Raw genomic sequence first — 27343 nt, 5'->3', positions numbered from 1 at the left:
AAATTGCAAGTACAGTATTTTAGATTTGGACTCGTCCCTGATCAGATGAGCCTTCACCCCCCCCTCCACCCCCTTTTTAAAATAATAAGCACATTAATCCTCAGAATGATGAAGTGAGATGCATAATAATCAGTTAAAATGAAAAGGTCATGTTCAACACTCCAGCTGAAGTTCATATTGTGCAGTCAGCAGTGAACTGCATGTTATTAAACTAGTAGTTTAACTACATGTTGCAGTAGCTTGCTGGTAGTTTAACTACATTCATAAGTGCATAATGATTCAAGTAGTTCATTAACTTTTTCACCATTTTGTGCAGTTAACAATTTGTGGCCATAAAAGGAAATGAATGATATTTTATCTTTATTTTAACATTGCTTCTCTACTGTAACTGTATCCCCAGTTTTTTTCTTCCACCCTGAGCATGTGTCAGGCAGTCCACACCACACACACCTTTCTGTCATGCATGTGCAAAAGCTCACACAGCGACCACGTCGTCAGGGACGAACTGTTATGACCTGTGAACAACAAGACATTATTTGCATTAAAGTCTCTGCATAAACTGACGCTAAACTGCCTCAATGCAACACCTGAAGGATGCACGTTAACGTCCTGACCCTGAAATCAGCTGCAAGATCCAGGGAGGACACAGACACTGCAGGTGGTGAAGAAAAGAATAAATGCAACAACATCGTCGTTCTGTATGTGTCTGGATGAGTGGTGAAAGAGAAAATAGAAAAAACAATAGCAGAACAATTGAATGTGTAACACTCATCCACTCTACCAGACTGATTTTAAAATTGAAATAATAAAGCCTTTTCAACATCATACATAATATGACTTTTAGAGCCATATACAATACAGGATCTCACCTCAATCCTATCAAAATTTGGGGTTTGGAAAAATGAAAATAAATAAATAAATAAAAAATAAAAAAATGGTTTAGCCATTTGGAATTGTTTGTGAATATCACATTACAAGTTACAAGCTGGGACCTGCCAGGAAACAGGAGCCAGTGTTAGCTGGTTAGCTGGTTAGCTGGTTAGCTGTGACTCAGCTTTCAAAATCAAAACACTTCCATTTATTACCTGATAAATAAATCAATAACAACACTGTCCAAACAAATGTTTGATATGAACTGAGCAAAAAGTGTGATTGGTTGAGACACCAGCTGTAAACAGAAGACAACAGTGTGGGTGAAGACGAGCGGTGAGCAGAGAAACACCTGCAGGAGAAAGGTACCAACTTCACAACTTCCAGTCAGGACTTTCAGAATAAAACCAGAGCAGAAACAGGATGCAGATTGTGATCAAGATCGTGGCTGCGATTCAACAAACAAAGATAGTCATAAGATGTTTTTGCTAGATCGCCCCCTCCCTCTCACCAAAGTTTATAAATCTGTCAAATAAATCTTCATGGGAAATTCAGGTTTGTACATTGTGTGAAAGATTAGCATTTGTTTAAAAAACAAATGTCTATATGCAGAAGACATTTGTATCTGTATAAAAAAGAGACTGAATAAAAACTGAACGGATGATTTCAGTGGCGAGGTAACAAACACCGTGGGAAAAAAGACATGCTTTTGTCAACATTTGTGAACAGATCCACTGTAAAACCTGGTGCTTGTAGCATTTTACTCCATTTACACCTGAATCTGATTGGACACTGAATAAATGAACTGTACCCTCATGTCTGCAGCAGACAATGATGTATTTTTCTGACTGGACTCTGTTTCTGGATTGGACAGTCATTGTCCAAAAATACTGTACTTGCACTTCAGTGTCACACACTGTGTGGGAATTTTGAGCACTGAATTTGACAGTTTTCTGCTCTTTATTTATTCACAGTTACTTCTTTCAGTGTATTTGCGTAATCATTCAACAAAAATATCACTTTTCAGCAACAAATAAAATTCAGTTTAATCTATTCAGCGTCTTAAATTTAGCTGAATAACTTCACTTCTAAACAAAACTGCAAGGACCAACGTTTCTCAACGCTCTCTGCTTGGGTAAACTCCCGTCGGACTTACCTACAGGGAGTTGGTTTCTTTGTACAAACAGGATATAAGAGGATGAGGGTTCCTGCCTGGTCTGGGTTTGTTTGGAGACCAGCGTGATGAAGGAGATCCAAGTATTTTACTTGCTGACCGCGGACTGTACATGGAGCCAGGGTCCCGTTCACTGCGGCCATGTTTTTTCTCATCTGTATTTAAAGCCAATTTGGCGCCATTGCTGCCCAATCACCACATGAGGGCAGTATATAAACAGTGTAGTGCTCCTCTGCTCTCCGTCTTCCCCGCCCCTTCCATATCCCTATATGGTCTCCTGGGGCCATATAAGGAAATTCATTATTATTCATATAATTCATATTATTCATATGACTCTGGCAAAAACCTGGTGTTCAAAGTTCATAAAATGCAGCGAAGTCAAGGTAAATTGGAAGTAAAAAGGAAATGTGTATTAGTTAAAATTGTATAGTTAACATTCTGTAGGTCACTGTGCTTTGGTAGTCGTATGAAAGAAGACAAATTTGCCTACAGTGTGGGAAAAATGAGAGTGTAGTCAGAGTGAAGTTTGTGTCTGTGGAGATGAGTTAAACAGAAATTGTGTCTGTTATGTCACTCAGTCGCTCCACCGCATCCACACTTCTATAAATATCTGGAAAGGTCCAGAAATGCTCAAGAAACCTGAACTGTCACTGTGTAAAAACTATGAATGAAAAGTTGAATACAACAAAAAATTAAGGAAAGTTTCTGAACATGTTGACTTCTGATTGGAGCTGAAAGTATGAAAAAAAAAAAACTGAGATAGGATGAGTGTTGACGTCTTCCTAAGAATAAATCCCTGCCAACAGGATGCAACTGCGAAGTCTAAAAGGAAAAGGAAGCCATTTTCCAGGGTGGACCACCTAAAAATACACAAAAATACCATGATGCCACCCAAGTGAGAGCTGTGAAGATTCAGGCCCTGAGGTGGTTGTGAATAATCTGTTGTTGTGTTTTTGGTTGTAATTGTTATCAAGGACATAGATGCTTCACTGTGAGGCTTAAGACATGCATCCAGATGACTGACACACTCACTTTATTTAAGTTTTAATGCAGTGAAGCAGATCGAGGCACAAATGTTTCACTTGGATTTTATGAGTCTACTGTTCACTCTGATTTGTTGGGTTCACTGACTCATCATCGGATAACAAGCACAATATGCTCTGATGTAACAAAGTCTTATTTATAAGAGTTATGCAACAAGTTCACTTCATAAAAACATGCTTAATGTTATCTTGCTTCTGTGAAATACAGAGTCTCAGACGGTGCAGAGGCCGTGTTGTTTTTGGTTGAGACCATTTCACAAAGTGCACTTGATTTTTTTCCTGGCGAAGAACAAGATCTGTTAAAACGCAGCTGCAGCTCAAAAGACATTTGTCTTTTCTAAATGTTTCTGCCTTAAAAGGCCACAGGATCATTAGCTGTGAGATAACAGTCGGCAGCGAGTGTCTGGAGAAGACACACACACTTTATATCCCTCATGTGGATTTTTTTTGTGCTCCCACACCTGCACCAGAGGATGCCTGCCTCCGCCTTGGGAATATGGTCACCATGACAACCACGTCCCATCCTTCCTTTATCCTCTTGTGAAGAGGTGGAGGTTGAACACCCTCGAGAGGAAAGGGCAATGAGTTCTTCTCTGGGAAAAGCTGCTCCTGATATCTGACCCTGTTTACTTACATGTATTTACTACAAATAACATTTTCAGCGACATTGTTAACGTCCCTTTGAAACTAAACCTTTTGATCCCCAGTGGTGTTGTCAACATGGACACATGAATGATTTGAATGGGCTGGAAGCAACATAACATATAGGTCACTCCTGTGTTTACCTGGATCGTCTCATTTTTCCACCAACAAAACCTTTTGCCAGCAGAATAATTCAAAAGATCCTATAATCATGTTCAGTTAATTTCCAGATGATTAAAAAACACGTTCACCATGTGACCGTGGACGTCTGGCATCAGACAGGTGTTACTGAAGGTGTGATTAGCAGCATCAGAATAACTGATGGTTCTTATTCTATCAAACACAAATAGTGAAAAATCTAAAACACACCTGCATAAACTCATACTTTAACACAGAGGTGACCTGATCCTACTTTTACCAGTTAAGTTTTATGTTCTTTTTACGCTGTCCAATATAAACTATTAATAACAACTAATCTTTTAAAAAAAAAAAAAAAAAAAAAAAAAGTGACAAGTTTCTATCTCAAGTGTTTGACTCACAATCTTTATTTATATTCCTGCCTTCAGGCTGGAAAACGTGAACAGAGAGATGGTTGCACCAAACAGGAAGCAAATAATGCAGCATGAGCTGTAATAGTTCACAGTTCCCGGGCCCTTTGACTCTGCTGCCCTCTGCTGGAGAGGTACCCGAGTCATTATCAATATACTTTAAGTTTGGAAAGCTCAGCTTGCCAGATGCAAATTGTTCTAACATCTAATTATTTCTTTATTTCCAAATCTTTAGTTTTATATTTTTTAGTCTGTAGTTTCACCAAAATATCTTCATCTCCTCAGGCCTCTGAAAAGCCTTCAAATGAAGCAAGCTAAGAAAATGTTTCTTTGGTTGAACTGCTCACAAATCCTGTTCACACATGACCTTTGACCACGGGTCACAAGTAGAAGCCAGAAGAATTGAAAACCACTGGTTATAAAATAAAAATCATTTTAAGTTTATGAAAAGTTTTGTGTTTACCTGAAACTGGCTGAACTGGTTTTAATATGAAGTTCATCTTAAAAACATCGGTCTCACAGGTGTGAAGCTCAGATGCAAAGGTGAAAATTAAAAACTCTCCAGTGATGCAAAGACATGAATAAATTATTTGTTTGTATAACAATACAAATGCACAGAACAGTGAATACAAAACAGCAAAATATAACTTTATTCAAATTATCACATAATTCTAAGTAATAAAAAAGCAAATCACTCTTAACATGGTCGAGACACACACTACATACAAACATCAGGCACAGATTTGGTAATCACCTCTGACTAGTGCAGGTGTTGTATAACACAATAATGTCAGGTTTCTGAAATACATGTGAACAGCGGGGTAATGCAGTGATGTCATTAAAAAAAAAAAAAAAAAAAATCAATGTGACTTATTGACTAATGGAAGCATGATTCATCTGAAAACGACTCACAATGAGTTTGAAGAGACAGATCCTGATTAATTAGATGGGCAAACACATGATTAAACAGTTATTGTAATGGTTGTTGTAACGTTGAAACATTCAACTGTGTGTTTTTGAACATATAATATCCACAACACTTGTGCATCTATCACATTACAGCTCCTTATTAATCTTGATACATTATACTGGATGTTTTATCCCCTGTTGGACTTTGTGTTTATCAATTTTTCTGATTTTTCTGTGTCTTACAATCCTGGAGCTGCAGAGACTGACATTTCACTGCATGTGTTTCTACACCCACCGCCTTTGCCTTTAAAACAACACCTGCAGCTTTGGCCACTGGGACCAGAAAACACTGACTGACAGGACACACTGCTAAGCTGTGCATCCCATAAAAACGACAAAAGCTCCTTCAAAAGAAAAACAGTGAAGCAAAAAAAAAACCAAAACAAAAAAAACCCCCAGATAAGGCGCAGTGACAGTGAGAGGTTACATTCAACCATAGAAACAGACAGTTAAACATTAAAGAAAGACAATCAGACACAAGTAATTATTATAAACATAAGATGATGACTTTTAACATGTAAACATTTCAAGTAGCCACAAATTGTTTGCGGCGAAAAGAGAATGTAATTTATTCTTGGTACGTGAATGATGAGGAACCACAGTGAAGATGTCGAGGTCACATGACCCAGAATATCTAAGAAGAATGAAATCAGCTCCACTCAACCCTTGGCTCTTAATTTGTCTCCTGTATTTAGTGTTTGTTTTCTCCTACATGGAGACAGATGGATTTTTACCAGGTGTGGATAATTAAAAATAGTGTCTAGTAAAATACACCCTTAAGCACATCATCAAACGTGATTGTCTTAACTTATTTAGTTTTTTATCATAAGGCAAATCTATCTGACACCAACGCAGTAACCATGAAACAGTAGCTACAAATGTCAAGAACAATAAAGCAGAGAGATAAGTTCTTAATTCAGGGTCTCTGTGATAACGATCAGAGAGAGAAAACAGGAAAAATAAATTAGATGTCATACTTCAGATTTGGGTTGAGGAGTCGCCCGTGTCTCTTACCGTCCTGACCAGCAGGGGGAGCTCTAACAGAGGCAGAGCACTGCCCGCCTCTCACCGCAGAAGCTCAACAACATCTACACATGTGACTTAACGCATCATTTCTGCTGCTTATTTTCAGTGTTGACTTCACTGGGTCCAAGCATGAATACTGAAGGAAATCCATCCAATCAAATGAATCAAGGTGGGCTGACCCTGAACCTGTTTAAACACATATGTAACTCACTCCTCTGACCTTTGACATATACAAACACAAAGAGCGTCAGCTCCTCTGCCGCCATTCAAAGCTCAACATATGTCAGGTTGTGTCTCACATAAACAAACCAACATGTAACAAGGATGGAAAGTAAATATGTGCAGCACTTCTCTCTCAAAGCGAGTGACAGACAGCGTTTGTGCTAAAGCTAAACATTAGTGAGCTGAGCAGTGACCTCCAAATCAAGTTCCCTGATGAGTTATCTGCCATGTTATAATTTCAAAAGGGAAGAAGGTGGAACAATTTACTAATTATATCTGGAGCTATGAATTATCACAAGTTTTTAATGAATTAACTTTCCCTCCAAAAATGGGAACAGTTTGAAATTAAGCCTTTAAAACGATCAGCGAATTTCAGCGAGGAGCCAATTTATCAGGCAACGAGAACTTAGACGTAAGGTTCCACCTGTTTGAAAGCATTTTTATCTCCGACACAGTAACGCAACATTTAACAACATTAACACTTTCACACCACAACTCACAGAGCAAGTCAGAGTTTTTTTACAGAAGAATTTTATACAGAAGCTCGACTCTGGCAGCTTGAAAATTAAATATATTTCTCTTTTTGGGTAAGCTGAGCACCTGAAGCAGAGTTAGACAGCATCTAGGTTTCTCCATCCATGTGAAGCCCAGGTCCGACCTGCAGAGCTGCACGGAGCTGGGCTCCTCGTCCCCTGATGACCTGAACACGTGTGCATTCACTCCACCAAACTCCCCATTTCAAAGCTTGTATCTAACAGTTGGGAAAATGTCAGGCAGTTCAGATTTTTGAGAAACTAAGCGACGGACTGGTGACCTGCTCAGGTAAAACAAAGTCCTTTTCAAGAACAGAGAAATGGTTTGTAAAAGAACACAAACAGTGAACCTCGAGTGTCCTCGGGTCACTGGCTGAGTTTGAGTTGGAGCGAGTCACAAGTAAATACTTTAGGGAGTGTGGATGGGAATAGCAGCACAAACTAAGCCTCCAGCAACAATAACCGGGAAGTGTTCACCAGGAAGCTCTCTTAAAGCACGCAGCAATAAACCGCTGCATCTGGGAACCACTGGTTTTACAAAGAACTCACTCTTTTATGTACGTTTGAAATATGTAGACACTCTGTGCCTCAGCGTCATTCCCTTGATCGAACAAAAGAGAGTCCTCTGTGGACACCTCCCAGCTCTCTGTCTCCTTGTTTCTATAATACAGCATTGAGACGCTCCATTGCGGAGCTGACACACAGTGTTAAAGCATTTTAAAGGCCATATAAATAGTTGTGATATAAATATGTGCACGCAAAGAAAGACACGGTCACTTTGGGTGAAGCTCATTTGACACAGTAAAGCAGGGTTAGCTCATGTATGGAAGTCTGACATCAAGTCAAAATACTATGGTGTTCATTCTGAGAGGTATAACGAATCGACTGCACCAAGCTGAGGCTCCATGTGACCATTATAATAATATCTTAACTTAAAGCTGCCAACTTTTTGAGCCACGACCCTGTTCAAAATAAAATATTTTTTAACTTTGACCTTTTTTGGAACGACCCCAAAGAATCATTCAGTCAGTCCCAAACCAGCTGCTGTGGAGCCGTCACTGGCAGTTCAGGTCCGGGCTTCTGAGCCAAGTCCAGATCTGGATCATCTGCTGTGGGGTCCTCGGGTGAACGAGCATTAAACTCTTGTAAGCGCAGGGGTTTGACCTGTACTTCTCCTCTATGTCAAAAGTCCTGAAGCCTTTGTGCTTCTCGGGGGCCAGCCCTAGCTTCTTCAGACACATCCCTGTGTAGACGTCGTCTATCGGGTAGAGCGGTACACGCTGCGACGCGCTGTGCAGACGAGCAGCAATGTCACCAGAGTAAAGGTACCCGCCGCCTCCTGCGTATGGAGGATACTTCCCGACGTACATGCTCTCTGGGATAAAGTATTTCACCTTCTTGTCTCGGTGCGGCCCTGCATCTGTGATCACGTCGCCTACAAACAGGTCCCTGGCTTTGGGCTCCGAGAGGCCCTTGAGAAAGTCCAGGATGCGGTACGTGTTGACAAAGACGTCGTCGTCTCCTTTGAAAATGAAGCGAGCGCCAGGGCAACGAGCCTGGATCCATTCCAGGAACAGAACTTCCTTGACAGTCAAGTTGAAGAATGAATCCCGGTAATCCCACTGGATGATGTCTTGATGGCGGGTGCTCTCATCCTGCAGACTGTGGGATAGATCCGGGTGGTGGTCCCAAACCGTGGCATTGCCGAGAAGGAAGACAGTAACCACTGTCTGATTGGCTATGACCCCCGCCTGTCCCCAGGACTGACGGATTGCCTGGCGCCGGTCGAAGTGCGACACCTGGGATTTGACGGCCAGGAGCAGGAACGGCGGCTCCTTACAGATGTCAGGCGGGTCCATCACGGTCGGGTAGGAGCGGCAGTGCATGTAGAGCAGGAAGTCCTTGAAGCGGTCAGGTAGCGAGTTGTAGTCTTTCACCTGAGTGGTAACCCTGATGTTACGCTCGCAGGGGTCAGAGGTCAAAGTGGTCTCAGAAAGCCAATCAGGCAGGTCGGTGTCACTGGAGTTTGCCGACAGGATGGGATTGTTCTGAAGGTCTTGGATCTGCTGCTGGCGGTTCCAGTACGCAACGTTCGGAGTCACTTTGGCCCAGAAGGGTTCGGAGGGGATCAGGACCTTTTGACGCCCGTTTTTGTCTTGACTGCTGTGTCGGAAAATGAGGATGAAAATGAAAAGGTTGATCATCAACGTCACCACAAGCTTCAGCCTCTTCCGCTGCATCGCCATGACAGCGTCCTGCACCCGTCACCACCTGAGCAGACAAAGAGACAGACATCAGATCGAACACCATGGGAGGACCGGGCCGTAGTTTACATACATTTCATCCATTAATACCCAAATAAATCTAAAGACTCATTTGTTAATATAATTTTAAAGGCTGAACAGTGCACAGATGTACAAATTTACAATATTAAACCATGCAAATTTAGGGAAAGCAGCTGCTAAACTGGACAAACAAGTCATTAAATACATCCTTTGGAAATTAATGTTGACTGTGAAGTGGAACTGGAAATAATCACAAGTGCAGCAGGACAGCACACAGACTCCTGTGTGGTAGGAGATGACTGTGTTCACAGTTTTTTTGTGACGTCGGTATTTACACCAGATTCAAGCATTAGCAAATGTTCCCATTTTATCTTTCTGTAATTTTTAACTGGAGGCCTGTCAGTCACAGTGAGGCTCACAATTTAACCAAATCAATGAATTAAAAAACATGTCTGCAAGACATCTGTCATGCACCTTCGCCTTTTGAGAACCTGGTCAAGTGCTGTGAAAAGAAAAAGTGTGAACCAACTACACGGCTGCACCTCGTACGGTCAGTGAGGGAAACTGAGGACGTCGCTGAAAACTGTTGTGGAACCACTGTAAACAAACACCTGCTATGAAAAGCATCTAAAGCTGCTGGAGAAGAGACGCTGGACGCCGTGAAATGAAAACTGTTGTGGATTCGCTGTGAATGCCCCTGATGACATCATAGAAAATGTTCGTGCAAAATCCTTTCGAATTAGCAATGTCCAAAGGGAAAAGTCCAACGTTCGGCCGACCAGTGGCGTCTGTGTGTCTGTCTGAGGCTCGCTCGATCAGGGATTTAGTGCTGCACTGGTCCTGACAAAAAGCTATTGATTCTTTTGGTATTGAGCATGTTCTACCCATTTTCGGGAAAACAAGATAGTGATCAGTGTTTTTATGTTTTTATGGTCAGTCAGGACAAAAGTGAAGCTGTTGTATCACTTTCAGGAACTGGTGCATAAGGAAGAGAGGACACAAGAGCACAGAGACACAAAGTCACATGAAAACACTTGTTTTCCACAAAACATCTCATTTGAAGCTGTGGGAGGAAGTTTCAGAGATAAAATAATTTAATCAAAGTTAAAACAGAAATGACCTCCTCCTAATTCCACCATCAAAGTTAACTGTGGAGCAGCTTTCAGCTTCAGGTGCCTCATGGAGCACCTGTGCAGGAAGCAGGCAACTTGTTATGGGTGAACGAGACGTTCGCAGGGACACGTCTGTCGCACAGTTCCTTCACTGATCCCTGCAGAAAGGCTCTGTATCTACAAGCAGGTCAGGGGTCAGGGGTCAGTGACTCGGTAGGTGATGATCCAATCGATGTAATGTGTCAACTGCAAAACGAATCTTGTGGCTTTCTATTAACTGTAACTGGTTAACTTCAAATCTAGTGTTTCCTTTTTGCATTTTTATCTGTCCTCCATCCCAACTCAGCTAGAACCTGTGAAACCATCTCTCACCACATGTCAGGTCACAGATCCTTATCTGTGAGCGACGGCCACTGAATCCTCTCCTGCTGTGATTGTGGTGTAACGTTAAGACAGAAAATCATTGTGCAAACTCTGCAAATCAACAACCAACAGATGTCGTTCAGGTTACCCAGCAGGGTGTGTGTGAGTTCATGTTTGCACTAAAGGGCCGGCAGTTATCACAACCAGCACGCATACATAAACTAGTAGTTCTGGCAACAGTTCAAAACAAATACAATAAAGTAATCAGACAATTATCCAGAAGAAGAAGATTCATCTGATGTCATGTTGTAAGATCAGCCTGTGCAGATACTGGAAACATGCCTGTTAGTGGCTGCTGATGTCATGGTGTTTGCTTATCTGAAGCAGGATAATAGCAGAGGACAATTTCATGGAAGCCAGAAATGAGAGGAAGCATTGGCCCTTTGGATTTCACACTTTTGTCCAGTATCACTTAAACCGAAAAAAGAAATGAGGACAACACGTGGGTTTGTGGGTTCAAACAGACAATACAGTCTTTCAGGAGGTTTGAGTCCGCCTCAGGTTTCTGCTTTGGCGGACTCACATCCTTGCTGATAACATTCTCGTTGCCATATCTGACTTTCTTTTCACTTCTTAGTTAAAACGCCTGTATTCAGCCTCGTCCCTTCACTTTCTGGGCCTCTCTTTACATTTATCTCCCAGCCACATCAGCTGTACAGCTCGGACCACTGCGGGGTTTTTAATCAAGTTATTGATGAACTACACCTTTGAAATTCTTGTGGTCTAAGCCCGATAATCAGAAAACATGATGATGATGATGATCGCTGGCAGTGGAGAGGTGAAGGGGAACATGAGGAGAGGAGCCAAACCTGCAACTACATGTTCAACACCTTAAATCCTACCAGGACACTCTGCTTGAATGTTTTTATTTTAATTCTGAGGCTGTAAGATGCAGACTGTACTCCAGGTCTGCAATTTGAAACCAGTGAAACAACTAATGGAGAGTCTGCAGCCATTATTGCAGGGGATGATGGCGCTAAATCAAATTCAAAGGAATAATCAGGGGTGTGGGTGTGTGTGTGTGTGTGTGTGTGTGTGTGTGTGTGTGTGTGTGTGTGTGTGTGTGTGTGTGTGTGTGTGTGTGTGTGCGCACCAAATTACGAAACATTTCTCATAAAACCACAAACACCAACTTCATGCTAGTGTTGGAGGAAAAGTCAGGACCAGCACACACTAACACCGACACACACAAAGAAAAGGTTCAGTCAAGTTTTGTTCTCTGGTGCTTGTAATAAAAATGAATAACACAACATTACATGTGAGCAGTTGTGAGTCGTCTCTCTGAGAACTGACTGACTGACTGGCTCCATTGGTTTTCCCTCCTCTGCACCACTGCATGTATCCTTCCTGTCTCTGTATTGTGTTGCTTTCTCCGCCTCCTAGCAACAAGTCTGCACTGCTGCGCTCCTGTTTGCTCTCTTTCCTGCTCCCTGTCCTCTGTTTACCCCCCCACTTCGACCCTCCCCCTTTTTGTCTTTCCTCCTTTCCCTTGAATTTCAGATTTAAACAGAAAAAGAAAAGTGATGTCAACACGGGATGATGATACATAATCCTGTTTGTGTATCAGCCTTTTATTACCAACAATGCCAAGCACAGACACATCCTTTCCTCTTGATGTTCATGGATAATTAAGCAGGACAGGAAGCTTCTCTGCTTTGCCATACAAACAAGACGACTTCTGGGAAATGAGTTGGTGTCGGTGGTGTCTGCAGAAGAAAGCTAAACAACATGTTGACAGGACAAATGCTTCCAGACGCTGATGTGTAATTACCCGTTAGTAGTCTGGGGCTTCACATACACTACCTGCCCTCGGCAGATGGACCATCTGTGGCTGGGTAAAGACTTTGTTCCAGCTGTAATGATTCAGCTGATGCTCTAATCAGTGGATCAGTGGTTTAAATTCTAATGTAGGCTCCGCCTCTCTGTTGTTTCACTGCTGCTGTGGTTTTAAGTTGTGTTGTCTTTGTGCAATTTTTGCAAAAACCAAAATGTGCATGAAGATGTTCAGACTGTCCCCCTGTAGAAAATAACCCCATAGGTTTTGTGCAAGAAACTGATTACGACACAGAGTTACGCATTTCTGTTACACAATGTAGTGGCTGGAGGCTGTCATTAGTAATTATAAGAGAGCAAAGGAGGAAGTCAGGTGACATGGTTTAAAAAGTGGCGGCGTCTGCAGGAGGAGGAGGAGGAAGAGGAGGATGAAGGACTACAGGACTTTAACACAGGAGACCACGGTTTGTTCCCGGTGTGAGAGAATAGTCAGTGTTGTTTCTTTCATCCATGACCGTTCCACAGCCTCAACTGTGTGTTTATTATTGTTACCATGACGATGAAGGGTCACTACACCTGCCGCTGGTACACTGTGTGCCTTTGGTTGTTTAGATTGGAGGACCTGTTTGCATGTACAGCACTGTGTGAAAAAATACTACAAATAAAGTGAAGATGCTTTCAAAAATAATTCCAAATATGTTCCTTATTCATAAACGTTGTAAAACTCTTGCACAATTCTGTAGATAAGAAAAGGTTTAGATGCAGAGCACATGGTTCATCAAGATAAGTTCAAATGCGGCCACACAGGAAGCAGAGCGTGTTTCTACTTCGTCGTGGTTCAGGGCGGGAGAGTGGTGAGGGAGTGGTGCATCTGCTAAGAGGGCCATCTTTGGCTGTGTTGCTGAGATCTTACTGTTAAAAGCTAGATCCATGTGTTGTATGTTATCAGGTGCTTTATATTCTCCACAGTAACAGTGTTCACATTCCTTCATACACTCTGTGAAACAGTGATGCTGAGCTACAGTGATTTATAGAAGTGGAGTGAGATCAGGAAATGTGTAACTGTGCTTTAACTGAAGTGTTTATGTTCCTTCATTCATACGGAGCAGTGATCACAGTCAGCAGAGGGAATCATCTTCATCAGGCTTGAAGTCTTTAAGTTCCTTTAACTTAATCCTCAATCTCAACAAACTCCACTGGCATCAAACACATGTAGAGGAAAACACAAGCAGCCAATCACAGTTGTTGTTGTGGTTTTCTCTATGAGGAAATCACTGTCGATAGTAGTTACATTTTTGAGGTGCACGGTGCAGCCTGCAGTTCAACAACACAATCCTACATCCACCTGTCTGAACCCTGACAGTCACGCAACTCTCAGACGCACTGAAATGCTCATCTAGGGAAATACCAGTGTAGAGGAGACAGTTAATCTGTTTTTTTCTAATCTGATTTTTCCGAGACTGAAACTTGTAATTTGGGATTAAAAGGCATCTGCATGTTTCTGTGTGGAGGAAGTTTCTGGTGTAACTTCAAGTGAATCTTCTGGTTTTGTTTCAGGTTCTCTCGTTGCACCATAAGTTGGTATGAAACATTTTCTCACAGAGCAACAAACAGAAGCCATTAACGTCAGCTGGGATGGTTTTATTTTTTAATAACCAATCATGTGAAATGGATCTGCAGATGATATTTTGAGGTCAACATTTTACATGCTATCTAAAAATCTAACATTGCTAAAATATTAATAAACCTTTTAACCTGGACGTGTTTGTTGGCCTCTTACAACAAAACAAACTATTTGTCATGGTGCAGGTTTTACAACATCAGTGGTGCAGATCGTGTTGATTTTGATGTGGTTTACTGCGTCACTGATGAGCACTGACTTCAGGGCTGTGGCACACTGATTAGATCAGGCAACAATCTACTGGACAATGACTGTTTGACCATTGTGGTTTCAACCTGATACCTGATCAGGTGTCTCACCTGACGGGGGATGGGCCTGAGACAGGAGGAAACACTAGCAGTAGCAGGTGTGTGTGTGTGTGTGAGAGAGAGAGAGAGAGAGAGAGAGAGAGAGAGAGAGAGAGAGAGAGAGAGAGAGAGAGAGAGAGAGAGAGAGAGAGAGAGAGAGAGAGAGAGAGAGAGAGAGAGAGACATACTGCAGAATCTTACCTGTGCAGGTGAGTGGGCCTCCTCAGCTTGTCTCGTCTTTGCGCCTCCTCTCGACTCTCTTACCCCATACTTAGCTCCGCCCCCTATAGAAAAAAGGAGCCAGTGGGGAGGGGGGATGAAGAAGGAGCTGATATTGGGGGGCGGGGAGGGGGGGGGGCAGGGTTGAGGAGGGTTGAACCTGAAAACAGACAAAACAACAGAATATATTTCGATTTGCATTTGGATATAAAATGTCATCACTTCATCATTTTATCTTATTAGACATTTGTGTTAAATCTTGTCATAAGTAGAGCACGGATTTGTGAGTTATGGCCAAAAAACATGACGGCACAGTGTCCTTTGACCTTTGACCACCAAAATCTCATCAGTTCATCCTTGAGTCCAAGTGAATGTTTGTGCAGAGAGATCACATTCAAGAGGCCGAAATCGTGTGTTGTGAGGTCACAGTGACCTTGACGTTTGACCTTTGAAAAATAATGAAAATAAAAAATAATTCTAATCAGTTCATCCTTCAGTCCGAGTGGACACATGTGCCAAATCTGAAGGGATTCCCTTGAGGAATTCCCGAGAATATTGCATTCACAAGGGTTTTGTGAGGTCACTGTGACCTTTGACCTTTGAAAACCATGTGTCTCGTACATGTTGTTAAAGATTACTGCGAAAAGCTGTAAAACACGTCTTTCCCACCACAGAAAACAGAAGCTGGTTTAATTGCTGTTTTCAAGGATTTACATGATCTTACAGACATTTGTGCTCGTCCACGGGACTTTCCCTCCACAAACTTAGAGTTCTCAAGTTATAACATCTCATGTAAACACACATCTGTGCAGCTGGAAGAGGTGAAGGGTCCTAACGCTCAACCTGGCACATCACACTTATCTGCAGTTTTCTGCAAGGCATGTCCAGGACACTGGAGGTGCGCTAATCTAGAATCTGAACTGTGGCTGTATGCAGGTAAGAGCTGCTTGCATCTAAGACATGTCTTGAATTTAAATTATGTTTTGTGATAACATTTCTTACTTTCATTTCTTAGCTTCTCGGTCAAGCTGCCCTCTTATGATGAAATCAAAACAAGTCTGCAGCCAAATGCAAAGGGGAGAAACATTAGCAGGGTGCAAGCATTTATTTTCAGCCTGATTGTGAACAAAGTATATCTATTTTGTATATTTGCCTCTCTTGGCTGCTGTCAACATATTGTTAAATAGTAATGATCAGTAACACCACCGGGGCTGTGAAACAAGCAGGATCTGAAATAACACCAGACCGTTCGAGTAAAACACCACCAACACAGATAAATTAAAAAATAACACCATCATGAGATTTTAACCAAAGAAACTGGTGTGGAAAACTTTACACACACGACTGGGTTTTGTTAATCATTAATTCACTGGTTGTGCTGGTTAGATATGAGAGGTCAGCAGATAATAAGGCCATATCACCTTTCACTGGGCGCTGTTAACGAACAAACTGCCTCAAACATTGACTGAGATCAACCGACACCCAAAGCTGTTAGCAGAGGAGCTAAGTGGAACATCTTTCAATATGACCTCTGTGCTCGGAGCTCAGTCTCTGTTCATCTTGTTTTCTTTACAAAATAAAAGTTAAAGTATTTGTTCAACTTTTCCTCTACTTAAATGATGGTTTAAAGATCACAGGAATCTTCCTAGTATCTAGTTTTTGTTGTCCAGCAGGACCTTCTTTCTGGTTTGCTTTGAGAAGCAAATGGTGAAACATAATAGAAACACTGCCAGATAACTGCAGCCAAAGATAAAAACAATAAATTAATTAATTATTTTGCTCTGTTCACTTCTCACATCTTACTTCCTGTATCTACCCTGCCAAATTGCCGCAGGGCCTTTAAAAACCGCTTTGGTTAAAACATCCAAAACCATATAAATAATATTCAAATTCAAAGTGACAATTTATTTTTGCAGCTGATAACACAACTAATGAAGCTGCACTGATGAGCAGGACCTGGTTTTACTAAAACTGCAAACTGAGCTCAGAATTAGGGTTTCACTGTAAAATCTATAAAAGTATAAAGGTTCATCCTCTCACGCTGACCAGCTAAAATCTGGGAGCGCAGTGTGTGGAGTTTGTGTTTGGGTCATTAATGATAATAATAATAATGATAATAATAATAGTGCTTTATAATAAAGGAATGACATGCACCCCGTTAAACTCATCAGCACACACTCACTGCTGCAGTAGAAGCTTTTCAAAGACACGAGTGTGAAAGAGGTCACAAGGACAGACACAGCACAGGCTCACACTGCTGATCGCTGTGTGTGCGTGATAGCAGATAAGGAGGCGGCACAGCAGACAGGCGTCCGCCGCTGAGGCCACGTCAGGTCTCTGGACAGAGTTCAACTGTGAACTGACGGAGGGGGGAGAGTGACCATCGACCAGAGGGGCACAACAGAAAGTGGGACAAATAAATTACTCCTGAAACTCCACAGTTTGATTGAAATGTTTGTACTGAACATGATAGAAAAAAAAAATCAACTTTCAGCTGTGCACTGAGTGAAGCCAGTGTGTTGTTTCACATTTAATCATTTCTGTGCAGGCTCTTCCACCTGGCAACAAGTCCTAACAGGCGCTGGGTATGTGTATTGGAATCAGGCTCAATCTCCATTTTTTTCTCCTGGCTTTGCTGCTCTGACAGAGCTAAAAGCCAAAGAGTCACTCACACTGGACAACAGCAGCACGGATCCAAGCTACTGAAGCCGAAAGAGCAGAGACAGAGCTGCAACGACGAGTCCCGTGACAGACGATTACTCAACAACATTTTTTTGTAATTGATCATTGACAACAACAACAAAACTGACATTTGCTGCCATATCCTCGAGTGCCAGAAAACTAGAGCGGCCCCGCTTCACTTGATGTACTTCTCTCGTGATGCACTTCTTAAATTCCACAGTGGGGCTCGATGTGACGTCCTCAGTGGGAAACAGAAGGAAAAGCACAGCAGCCAACAAATCAAATAAAATCCAAATTCAAATACTGTCAACAGGCTTTACATATATATATGTCCTATGAATAAAAGCTTCTTTGATTACACAAACAAAGAATCTTGCTCAGGAACACAAGAGGTTCAGCTTCTCTGAATCAGAGTATGTTACTCCTATGAGTCGTTTCCGTCTCTTTAAGTGTTGACTTTCATCTCTTTTTTTTATTATGTGACTCAGTTTGCGCTGTGTAAATAAACTTTTCTTGTATTTGTGTTGTAATTTGTCGCCCTCAGCCCATCCTGCACCTGTGTACAGTATGTTTCAACTATCAAAGAGATATTTCTGAGTGCTACTTGACCCTGGTCAGGAGAATATAGGAGGATGTTTTGGCATGAGGGTATGTGAGCCTAATAGAGACATAGCGTGAAGAGAAGAGCACCATAAATAGCCTGAGGGCTGCAACCAGGAGGTGCTGTCTGAGCTGGAGTCTGCCCACCAAATATCGACAGTCATCACCAGTATTCACAAGGGGCTAAAGGTCCCACTTTGAATGTTAGAGCCAGTCACAGACACGTGGGCTTGACTGATGCTTTTAAAATGAGTCCTGGTGACTGTATTTGTTTTAGTCAGCAACTAAAAGTCACACACATCGGTTTTGGTTTCATGCTGGTTTGCAAAATACCAAAAGTATCTTTTATAAAGGTCAGAATTTGTTAAATAACCTTCAAATATTTAATAAGTAACATGCAAAAAAAAGGTCTTTTCTCTAAACAACAGGTCAGCTACGACTCTGCAGCTAATTGGGATCCTGCTCAGTGACACTTCAGCAGCACTCAGCTGTGGAGAGACAGATCACAACACAGAGACAGGAACCTGGGTGAAGGATGATGAAATCAGAACAGCTGGAGCCGACCTGCTGCACTGTGCTTCTCTCTCAAGTGACAATCGTCTAGATAAACAGTGGGTTTATCTACAAACCACAGCGTTGGAGAAACTAGCGGTGGAATGTCGAGAAAGTTGCATCAGCAGACAATAATCCTGCCCACTCACACGCACACTTTAAATAGAATGGAATTACTCATTATCAACAAATACTTGCCACTCTGACTCCCCAGGCTAGAAGGTCGCCTCTCTATATGACTCATTCACTCACACTCAACGTAATCTAAATTTAAAGGTGTGTGTGTGTGTGTGTGTGTTTGAGATTGGACTGAAAAGCATGAGAAGCTCCGCCCACGTCCATGTCAAAGCTCAGTTAATGCATTACACAAACACTTAAAGTTCAACCCTGACACATGACTCACAGCGAGACCTGATGAACAGAGACACCGTGAACATATTTAACAAAAAAATTACACATATATAATTATATATTATTTATTATATATGATTATAGCTCCCTGGTTTATTAACTGTGGAGTAGTGAGATAAAACAAATAACCAGGATTACAACTAACAGCATTAGAAGCAGCATTACGTCCATAAATCAGTGTCATTATTAGTTGAAAATCTAAGAATCGTTAGAAAACTAATTTTCCAATTAAAATGAAACTTCATACATGTTTGAATCAAACCTGAGTTTTATTTTTTAATTAAATCATACTGAATGATTACCGAATGACTACAGCACAGAAAGGACAGTGGATTCTGTAACCAGGTCACAACAACAGTTGTATACTTTCACACTCATCAGACGTGGAGCCGCTTTATCAGTCATTTGGAGCTGTGCGTTTGGACGACTGCTAAATGAAAGTCCAATATTCACTCTCTTTTATCTCTGTTTTTGGTCTCCCCCAGCACCGATACTCCACCCTGCTCACCAGTTAATAGCTAACCTTGCCTGTCTGCTGTCTGGTGCTGGGCGGGTGGTGCAGAGAGGGCAGCGCTGTGGCTGGAGATTGGGTGGGGGACATTAAGTGATATGAGCCAAATATTACAAAGCAACCGGTATAAAAAATGCAATCTAATCTAAGAAATGAGAGATCTAATCCAAATGCTGACGTATATGCACCTTTACTGTGAGCATTTTGGGGATGATAAAGCAACAACCAAAAAGGAAGGACTGAAGCTTTATTTCCTCAGTGCTGACTTTTCACAGTCATTCATGTTATGCAATAAAGACGGGCCCACAAAAAGCCGACACTGCAGCTGTGGTCGACGCAGTAGTTCAGCCCTTCAGTGGAAAACGGCAATTGCAATTAATGACATCAGTTATTACAGGAAGGCAAAGAGATTACCAGAGGAACAGTCTCAGGGTATTACTGAGTGCTTCTCCTCAAACAAACACAAACACAAGACAGCAGCAAACAATCGGCTTGAAAGGTGAGGCGAGGCAGCGAGGGAAGTGTGCGCCTGCGAGGAAACAGACACAGTGGCGTTGTTTACAGTAATGAAACTAATGGTAATGCAGTGAGGGAGGCAGTGATGCGACTTCCCAGATCAATCACATTTACATAAGTTGTCCACTTACTGCAGGTAGGGAGGAGGATAAAAGCTGCTCAATAAATTCATTTTGTTCTGAAAGTCACAGTGAGGGATTGTGTATGCTGAGCTCACACACATCTCAAACTTTACAAATCTGCTATTTATCAGTTTTGTTGATAATAATCTAAACAAGTGGATCTTTCTGACAGGACACTGAGCAAGCGCCGGCTCCTGACCATCTTCACTCCTCCTCCTCTTCCATGACACAATGGGCTGCACCGCATTTCTAAACAGGACACTGAGCCGTCTGTACGGTGCAGCTATTGTCTGTCATATTGTGTCTTCACTAGGGTTTGGTCAGTGTAAAAATTGCTTAGAAATGAAGCCACTGGACCGGACTGAACAGAATTTTACTACCTGGTGTCAGACTTTACCTGAGTCGAACATAATGAGACTGAGAGAGCCAACCAATGAGAGCGCAGTGATTCCAGTCCACTTGGTGGCGGTGATACACCTCTGATCTGGGGCGCCAAGTGCCAATATTGAAATTCAATCTCCTTCATGTTGCCGGCATCTGCTCGGCTGTAAATTGCATTACGGTGTGGCTCCATTAGTCCATTTATAAACAAACATAATATTACACTTATATTGTGATATTTCTTATTAATAATGTGATGCAAGTTGGATTTAGTGCGGTGAAGCTGTTGGAACAGGTTGCTGAAGTGGGCTCCTTTTTAATTTGCAAGAAGCTGTCATAATGGCAAACGTCAGTTCAGCCTGTTCACATCAAATCAGTGGTTTAAGCTCCTGCACCAGAGTGAACCGGCCAAACTGGAAACAGACCCAACCCTACACTTCATCTCAACTAACATCAATATAATAAAAATAATAATCAGATTTTTGCAAGTGCACTGTGTTTGTGAGAAACTAAGGAAATAAAAACCTCACACATGATGAAGCTGAAGGCTTAGATAACCTTATAAGACCAGCCTACTACTCCTGAAAGATAATAATAGAAATGAAAAGATAACGGCCTGAAACAGATTCTGAAACCTGCAGCTGCAAAAACACAAAGAACCGTTTGGAGACACTGAGGAAGTTGGACTGGGTCGTGTGCAGGGAAGTGGTATATCTGGCATTATTTCCGAATTATTAACTATAAATGGCTAAATAAGTATGTTACACCCCATCAGGAACTGAGGGCAGGAAGAAGAGAGGAAGAGCGCAGACAACAGTGCAAAAGATTTTCATCTGCTAAAAGAGTTAAGGTGTCAGATTTTCTGGCAAATAAGAACTTATCTCTGCTGTCGAACTGATTTCTACTGACATTCTAGTGTTACAGCAGTAATTTGTATGTAAAGACTCCAAATGTGTTTATTGCTTTGTGTCAATGTTTAGCTACTTGACCTGCGACCTCTGTCTCCAAACAGTCATATCCTGTTGTCCAAGCCCATACGCCTGCCTCATCAACCCAACTATGTTAATCCTGTCATACAGTTGTCAGAGAGGGAGAACACAACCACCACCGTCTCAATCTTTTCATTTTTCAAGCAAAAATAGTGAAAAACACAAACATCCTCGTTGGCAGGATTTGCAGTGAACTGAAAACTGTGGAGTTCTGTTGTATTCTTTCATTTTATGACCAAAACGATTCTTGGACAATAAAAATAAAGCCATAAAATAAAGAATTGTAGCTTTGGTTGCACTGAATGAAAAGTTACACAATTCTAAAAATACCAACACTCCCTGAATGTTACTGGGAAATGTAGTTAAGCTCCAACACTGTGCAGTCCATAGTCAACACTGACAAACACATCAGATATAATCCGAATATTGCCTGTAACTGCCGTGTTTAGCTACATATCCTGCGTTATTAATTCTGCTCCTTGTTATATTTTATCCCCCCCTCCCTCCCCAACAGTACATGGAGATTGGATTTAGTATCACCTCCTGAGCAGTGTTGAAACTGAATCCCAGGAACGTGTCCCTGAAGTGGAAACAAAAGCAGAGCCTTTCTGACAACAGCTACACGTCAAGTTCCAGGTTGTGAAGTAGAAAAGGCCTCACTGTGACCAACTCTGCAAAACTTGGATGGAATATTCATGAATTTTATTATAAATATTTTGAATTAATGTCTCTTTCATGCTCGGATGTTGTCATCATCTTCTCCCAGATTGCCCTGAGAGACGTCTTGTTATCATAAACATGTCACACTGGGTCTAATATCTCGCTAGCTCATTTTCCTTCATCAAGTTCCTCCTCCCCCACCCAGTCTACTCCCTAAGTACATTTCCTGTCCACTCATTCCGGTGGTGCACTGGAAAACGACGGCACGCCACTGAATCAGACAGAAAGGCTTCCTCTGGAGCTAAATGTGGGATGTGGGACTTCAGTGTTAAGAAAAGGTGCAAAAAGGAGGCAGAGAGTTAAATATCACTGACACTCCAGCTACTACAACATCGAAAACTTTATTCCGTTTTATTGTTTTTTTGTTTTTTCCATTTACCATTTAAAGACTTTAAACCCGCTGATGTGTTTGCCACAGTCAAGAGCTACTGATGTCAACAAAATGGCTTTAACATTATGGATTAGTTGTGTCTGTGCTGCAGCATCTTCCTGTAAGCTGTTTGTAATGGATCTTGGAAAACAGCATCGGACGAGCACTCAACGGCAGCTGTGTCTGACTTTGACAAACACACATCTGATTAAGATTTACAATCATTCACTGCAAATTAAAATAAACCTGCCAATCCCAACCTGGCTGTCTTCTACCTGTGAGGTCTCAAATCAAAACTCAGATGAACTCGTCATTAAAGAACTTCTATTTTTGTGGTTTAAGTACAACTGATACTGCGGTCAATCCTAACTCCTGTTCCCTCTCTGAGTAAAAAAAAAAATGAATAAAAAGTTATTGTATAGAGTAAGAAGTTTGGATAACTATGAATGACCTTCACCACTTGATGACAAACACATGAGTCAGAGAAATAGTGCATTAAGTATTGCTACACACCTCTCAACTGTAACTGCTGCTATAGATACTAAACACTGTATATAATCACTGTGAATAATGGACAGTTATTAAGGTACATTTAGCCAAGCCAGCATGTAAACCTCGTGCAGTCTCATGTATAGTCTGGAAAGTGATAATTAGATCAACATGTTGCACAGTCTTGCACATATTCAGAAGAGGAGCTGGATATCAGTTTCATTTTTATCTCGACGCAGCACAAAGGCTTAAAGCGAGAAGAAAACTGTGAGGTGGAGTAACCGGGACATCCGAAGCTGTCCTGGTTAAACGTTCTATTTAACACGCGTGGAAACTGCAAACGTGCCATTGTGGTGCACAGAGCAGTTCACACATGCAGTGGAACGACTTCTTGACCAAACGCAGTGTGGTCAGTCGCAGCGGTGCTAAGTGACAGCACGTACTCAGCAGTGCTAGTTTCACTGTCTAGCTGCAGGTTTGTAGACTAGAACTAAACTTCTGGACACATTGGTGACCGACTTCTGAGCTAATTAAATCTAACATATAATTAAATCTAACATCTAATTAAATCTAACATCTAAGTAGGACAGTTTTATAGTTAGTGAAAGTCATTGTTGTTTTCCCTGATTCCAGCTGGTGCGAAGCTGAGAGGCACAAACACTGTACTAAAAGTACAGAGATCAAACTGGCGTCAATCTTCTCATCAGGCCAACTATGGTTAAGACTCCAAGATGAAATGTTTTTGTTATTATTTCACATTTTGAACATCTTATTGAGTGTGAGTCAAAGTGAAGTTTGCTGAGCCAGAACTTTGCTGCTAAACAAAGAGAAGCAGGGGTTCAGGCTGAGTCTGGTTGTGCTGGCTGGCTGGCTGGTGATCAGCCTGAGCAGCAGCAGTGTTAACACCAGCTCAGCAAAGCTGCTGGCAGCAGTCAGGTTGATCCAGGTTGCTGCAGTATTCCTGCTGTGGTTTCCCACTATTGTTAGCTGAACCTGGGCTGGATTTTGCAGAATTTGGTCTGGGACTGTTTCTCTTGCTGACACCGGGGGAAAGACGGGGACGTTGTCTTTAACCATTAACCACAAGAAACAAGCAATGGCAACAGGATCACGAAAACCTTATGACTACTGAGTGTTTCTGCTTTGCAATAACTTTTAAAATATTCTCTGCTAAACTTAACTTTTGCCAACAGCCAGTTAGCAAAGTTCACAAGGCGACGTTGGTTGTTTTCATGTAACCTTTCCAAAAGCACAACTGTGAACACTGTTCTGTTGTTCTGTGTTTTTAAATAAGCAGAAAATCCTTAATTTTTTTTTTTTTTTTTTTCAGATTTCTTTCGTGAGCTTTCTTCAAACAGGAAGTGAAGTGAACACAGTCACTCTGGTCTGAGGCCTCAGCAGTCACACTGTTGGATGTACTGGTGCTGCGCGACAGTCTCTCCACACAGCACAGTGCAGATTTCTGTGTCAACATGAATGACGACAGCCCTGATGGGACGTCCCCATAATTAGCAGCACCCCCTGGGTACCTCCAGGGTCTCCCATTTGGAATGTGCTGAAATGACTGACCTTGAAAACCTTGAAATAAAACAAAGACTGGAGAAGAGCCAGATCTTTAAATCAGAATCACTGGCCTCTTTTTGCCAAAATGCACTGCTTCATTTAACACTTGAGAAAAACAAATTTCTTTCATAAGTAATGTCTTTGAATGCTCATTAAAATGTTTTGTTGACTGTACTGACTACACAGCCTCTTTACAGTGTCGCATACTAGGAAGGATTTAGCCTCTTAGCTGGAAACAAACAGTCTGGAACTAAAGCAGCATATCCAGTCAAATCCAAATCCATCAAATGAATATTCAACCTGCCTTTGACATACGTGTTTGCACAACATTGATATTCTAGGAAGAAACTATATACCTTATGTATATGGCTGTAATCATTCATGGCTGTTTGTGCCCACATCCATACTGTTAGTCAGCCAATAGGAATAGGCAGGAATAGTAGTGGGAAGTGCTTCATTAGGTGACCTGCATATGTTAAGATCAATAAATCAGAGGGGGTAGAGAAAATGTCCTCATTCCAAAGGGTCACAGGTTTGATTTAATCAACATGTGAATGCACGTCCTGTGACGGTCAGAGTGTCCTTGAGCAGGAAGGAGGAGCTCGTGTGTGGAGCTGGAGGACTAAGCACTCTGGTAATTTCTAAGTGCTTCTGCATAATTGTCCAGTCATTTCTCCACATAATTGTGCAGAGTGTCTCTTAGTCCATTTGGCCAACACAGTTAATAAAGGACAGCATTAGCTGCTATTGTTTGAGCTCTGGGCTCCTGAAATTGATGAAAACGAGAACCCAGTGTCTCTGTCTCAACCACAGCAACTTGAGACATAAATGAGCTGCTATCTGGATCTCTTAAAAGCAAAACCATCAAATGTGCTTGTCCCTACAAACAAATACACAACAAACATTTCAACTTCTTTTATCTGAGGATCATCACAAGACATACGTCCTGTGCTGTATTGAGCTACTAGTATCACAAGCTTCTAATAAACAAGCATGACAGGAAGTAGATAGAAAGAGTAGATAGAGTATTAGCCACATCTGAGGAGGCATGGGAAAATAATGAGTTACTGTCATGAACTGTAACCCAGCATACAGAACAGGAACAAAAAATGAATTCAAAATATTTTCTATTTTCTACCTCAGGTCATTAATCTGATGATGGGTGAAAACCAGCCTGTGTGACTGTGGTCTGCAAATAAAGCTTCTTCTTTTCACCAGCTGGGACAGCAGAGGTGGAGTTGTTTCCCCCTTGTGAGTCCATGTGTGTATGTCAACAAAATGTGGGTCCTGGAGACACCTGCTGCAGTGGGAACTTCCACAGAGGTGGAGCCCGGTACTTCGGCGGCTGTTTGTCCATGGACACACTCTTAGTGTTGCAGCCATGCGAGATAAAGTCATGAAACTTTACGGTCGTGCAGTTGAGATCAAAATAAAGGCCAGGTTTGAAGATGGGTGTGGTTCCACCCATGAGTCCAGGCTCTCATATAATGAAACAGTAATAACCAGTGAGGACCAATGGGCTGGAACATCAACATGTTGACAAGCATCAGGCCGGTGGGACCCCGTCACTCCATGGTCTCTGCTCTACATTCTGCTATCATTCATTTCATAATACTCACTGTCTGGTCGTGATTCAGACTCCAGCCTGGATGGAGGCAACTCATCCAGATCGTGGTTTGGACTTTTCTGTCTAAACATAGCAGAGCTTCAGAGCTGACACACACAGCTACTCTGGAAAATGTTGCTCATGTGATTAAAAACCTGTATCTTGCAGAAGAGGTGAAGCATCAGAGAGAGAAGAAGACGGAGGAGCAGAGGGTGGAGTCCTGGTGGGCTCTCCAGGTGTGTTCAGGGCTCAGATGCCAGTGTGGAGACAGAAGCACATCCCTCAAACCCTGGATCCAGGTCTGGGTGTTTCACCTGTTTCAGGGACACTCTGCCAGGCTTCCTCTGGGACTTAGTCATAAAAACGTCAGATCTGTCGCGATTTTTTCCAGAAACCTTTAAACTCAGATATGAAATTTGAACCACGTCAACTTTCAGCTGAGACCAGCGGATGTTTGGGACTTTTGTTTATTACTTTACTTTAAATTATGAGTAAATGTCTGAACTGTGTTTGTGCCATGTCCTGCTGAGGTTTCCCGGCTCTCCGGTTCTGAAGAAAGCAGCTGTTTGTAGAAACCTGAACTATCGATTTGATCGATTGTGAAAACTTCATGTTTCTAGAACCAAGTCTGGTGTCGTGGATCCGCATGACCCGAGCGGCTCAGAGGCTTTTTCTCTCTTTATTTCTTGATAATCAACAAATTAAAACCACACATCCACATTTCAAAGGCGGGACTCACCCTCCGTGCAGCGGTAGCTAGGCTAGCTTCCCCCGGGGGCGCTCGGCGGATCGCCGCGGTGCTGACCGGGGCTGCTCCTCTGAACGTCCCGACACACGGAAACTCCTCCGTGGGCTGCGTGACTCACTTGGTTTCAGCCCGAAGTCCCCTCGACACCGGCGGAAAACTTCAATAAATCCATGCGACTTTTTCCGGCGGCGAACCGTCGTCACTTCACCGGGAGGAGCTCACCTTTTCCCGGCGCCGACGACCGAAGACTGCGGCGCGAAGTGACCGAGAAGCGGC

The 27343-nt window shown here is 42.1% G+C and overlaps 1 protein-coding gene across 1 annotated transcript; it reads right to left on the bottom strand.

Moving 5' to 3' along the window:
• Positions 1-4904: 4904 nt before the first annotated feature.
• On the bottom strand, positions 4905-27319 carry b3gnt2b (UDP-GlcNAc:betaGal beta-1,3-N-acetylglucosaminyltransferase 2b). The gene is made up of 3 exons (XM_071479833.1): positions 27059-27319; positions 14790-14967; positions 4905-9298 (listed from the first exon to the last, which is right to left on the bottom strand). Exon 3 carries the CDS (start codon positions 9271-9273, stop codon positions 8083-8085), a length of 1191 nt encoding a protein of 396 aa, XP_071335934.1. The 5' UTR covers positions 9274-9298; positions 14790-14967; positions 27059-27319; the 3' UTR covers positions 4905-8082.
• Between the last annotated feature and the right edge of the window lie 24 nt (positions 27320-27343).

Source organism: Trachinotus anak, unplaced genomic scaffold (genome assembly GCF_046630095.1).
Source record: "Trachinotus anak isolate AG129_WGS33_773 ecotype Australia unplaced genomic scaffold, CSIRO_AGI_Tana_v1 ptg000007l, whole genome shotgun sequence".
In the NCBI taxonomy this organism is placed as follows: domain Eukaryota; kingdom Metazoa; phylum Chordata; class Actinopteri; order Carangiformes; family Carangidae; genus Trachinotus; species Trachinotus anak.
The sequence above is the reverse complement of the archived record's forward strand: the minus strand, read 5'-3'. Positions and strand labels throughout refer to the sequence as shown.

What these genes read in the sequence shown, in the direction of transcription:
- b3gnt2b (XM_071479833.1), bottom strand. Translation starts at nt 9,273, where the DNA reads ATGGCGATGCAGCGGAAGAGGCTGAAGCTTGTGGTGACGTTGATGATC.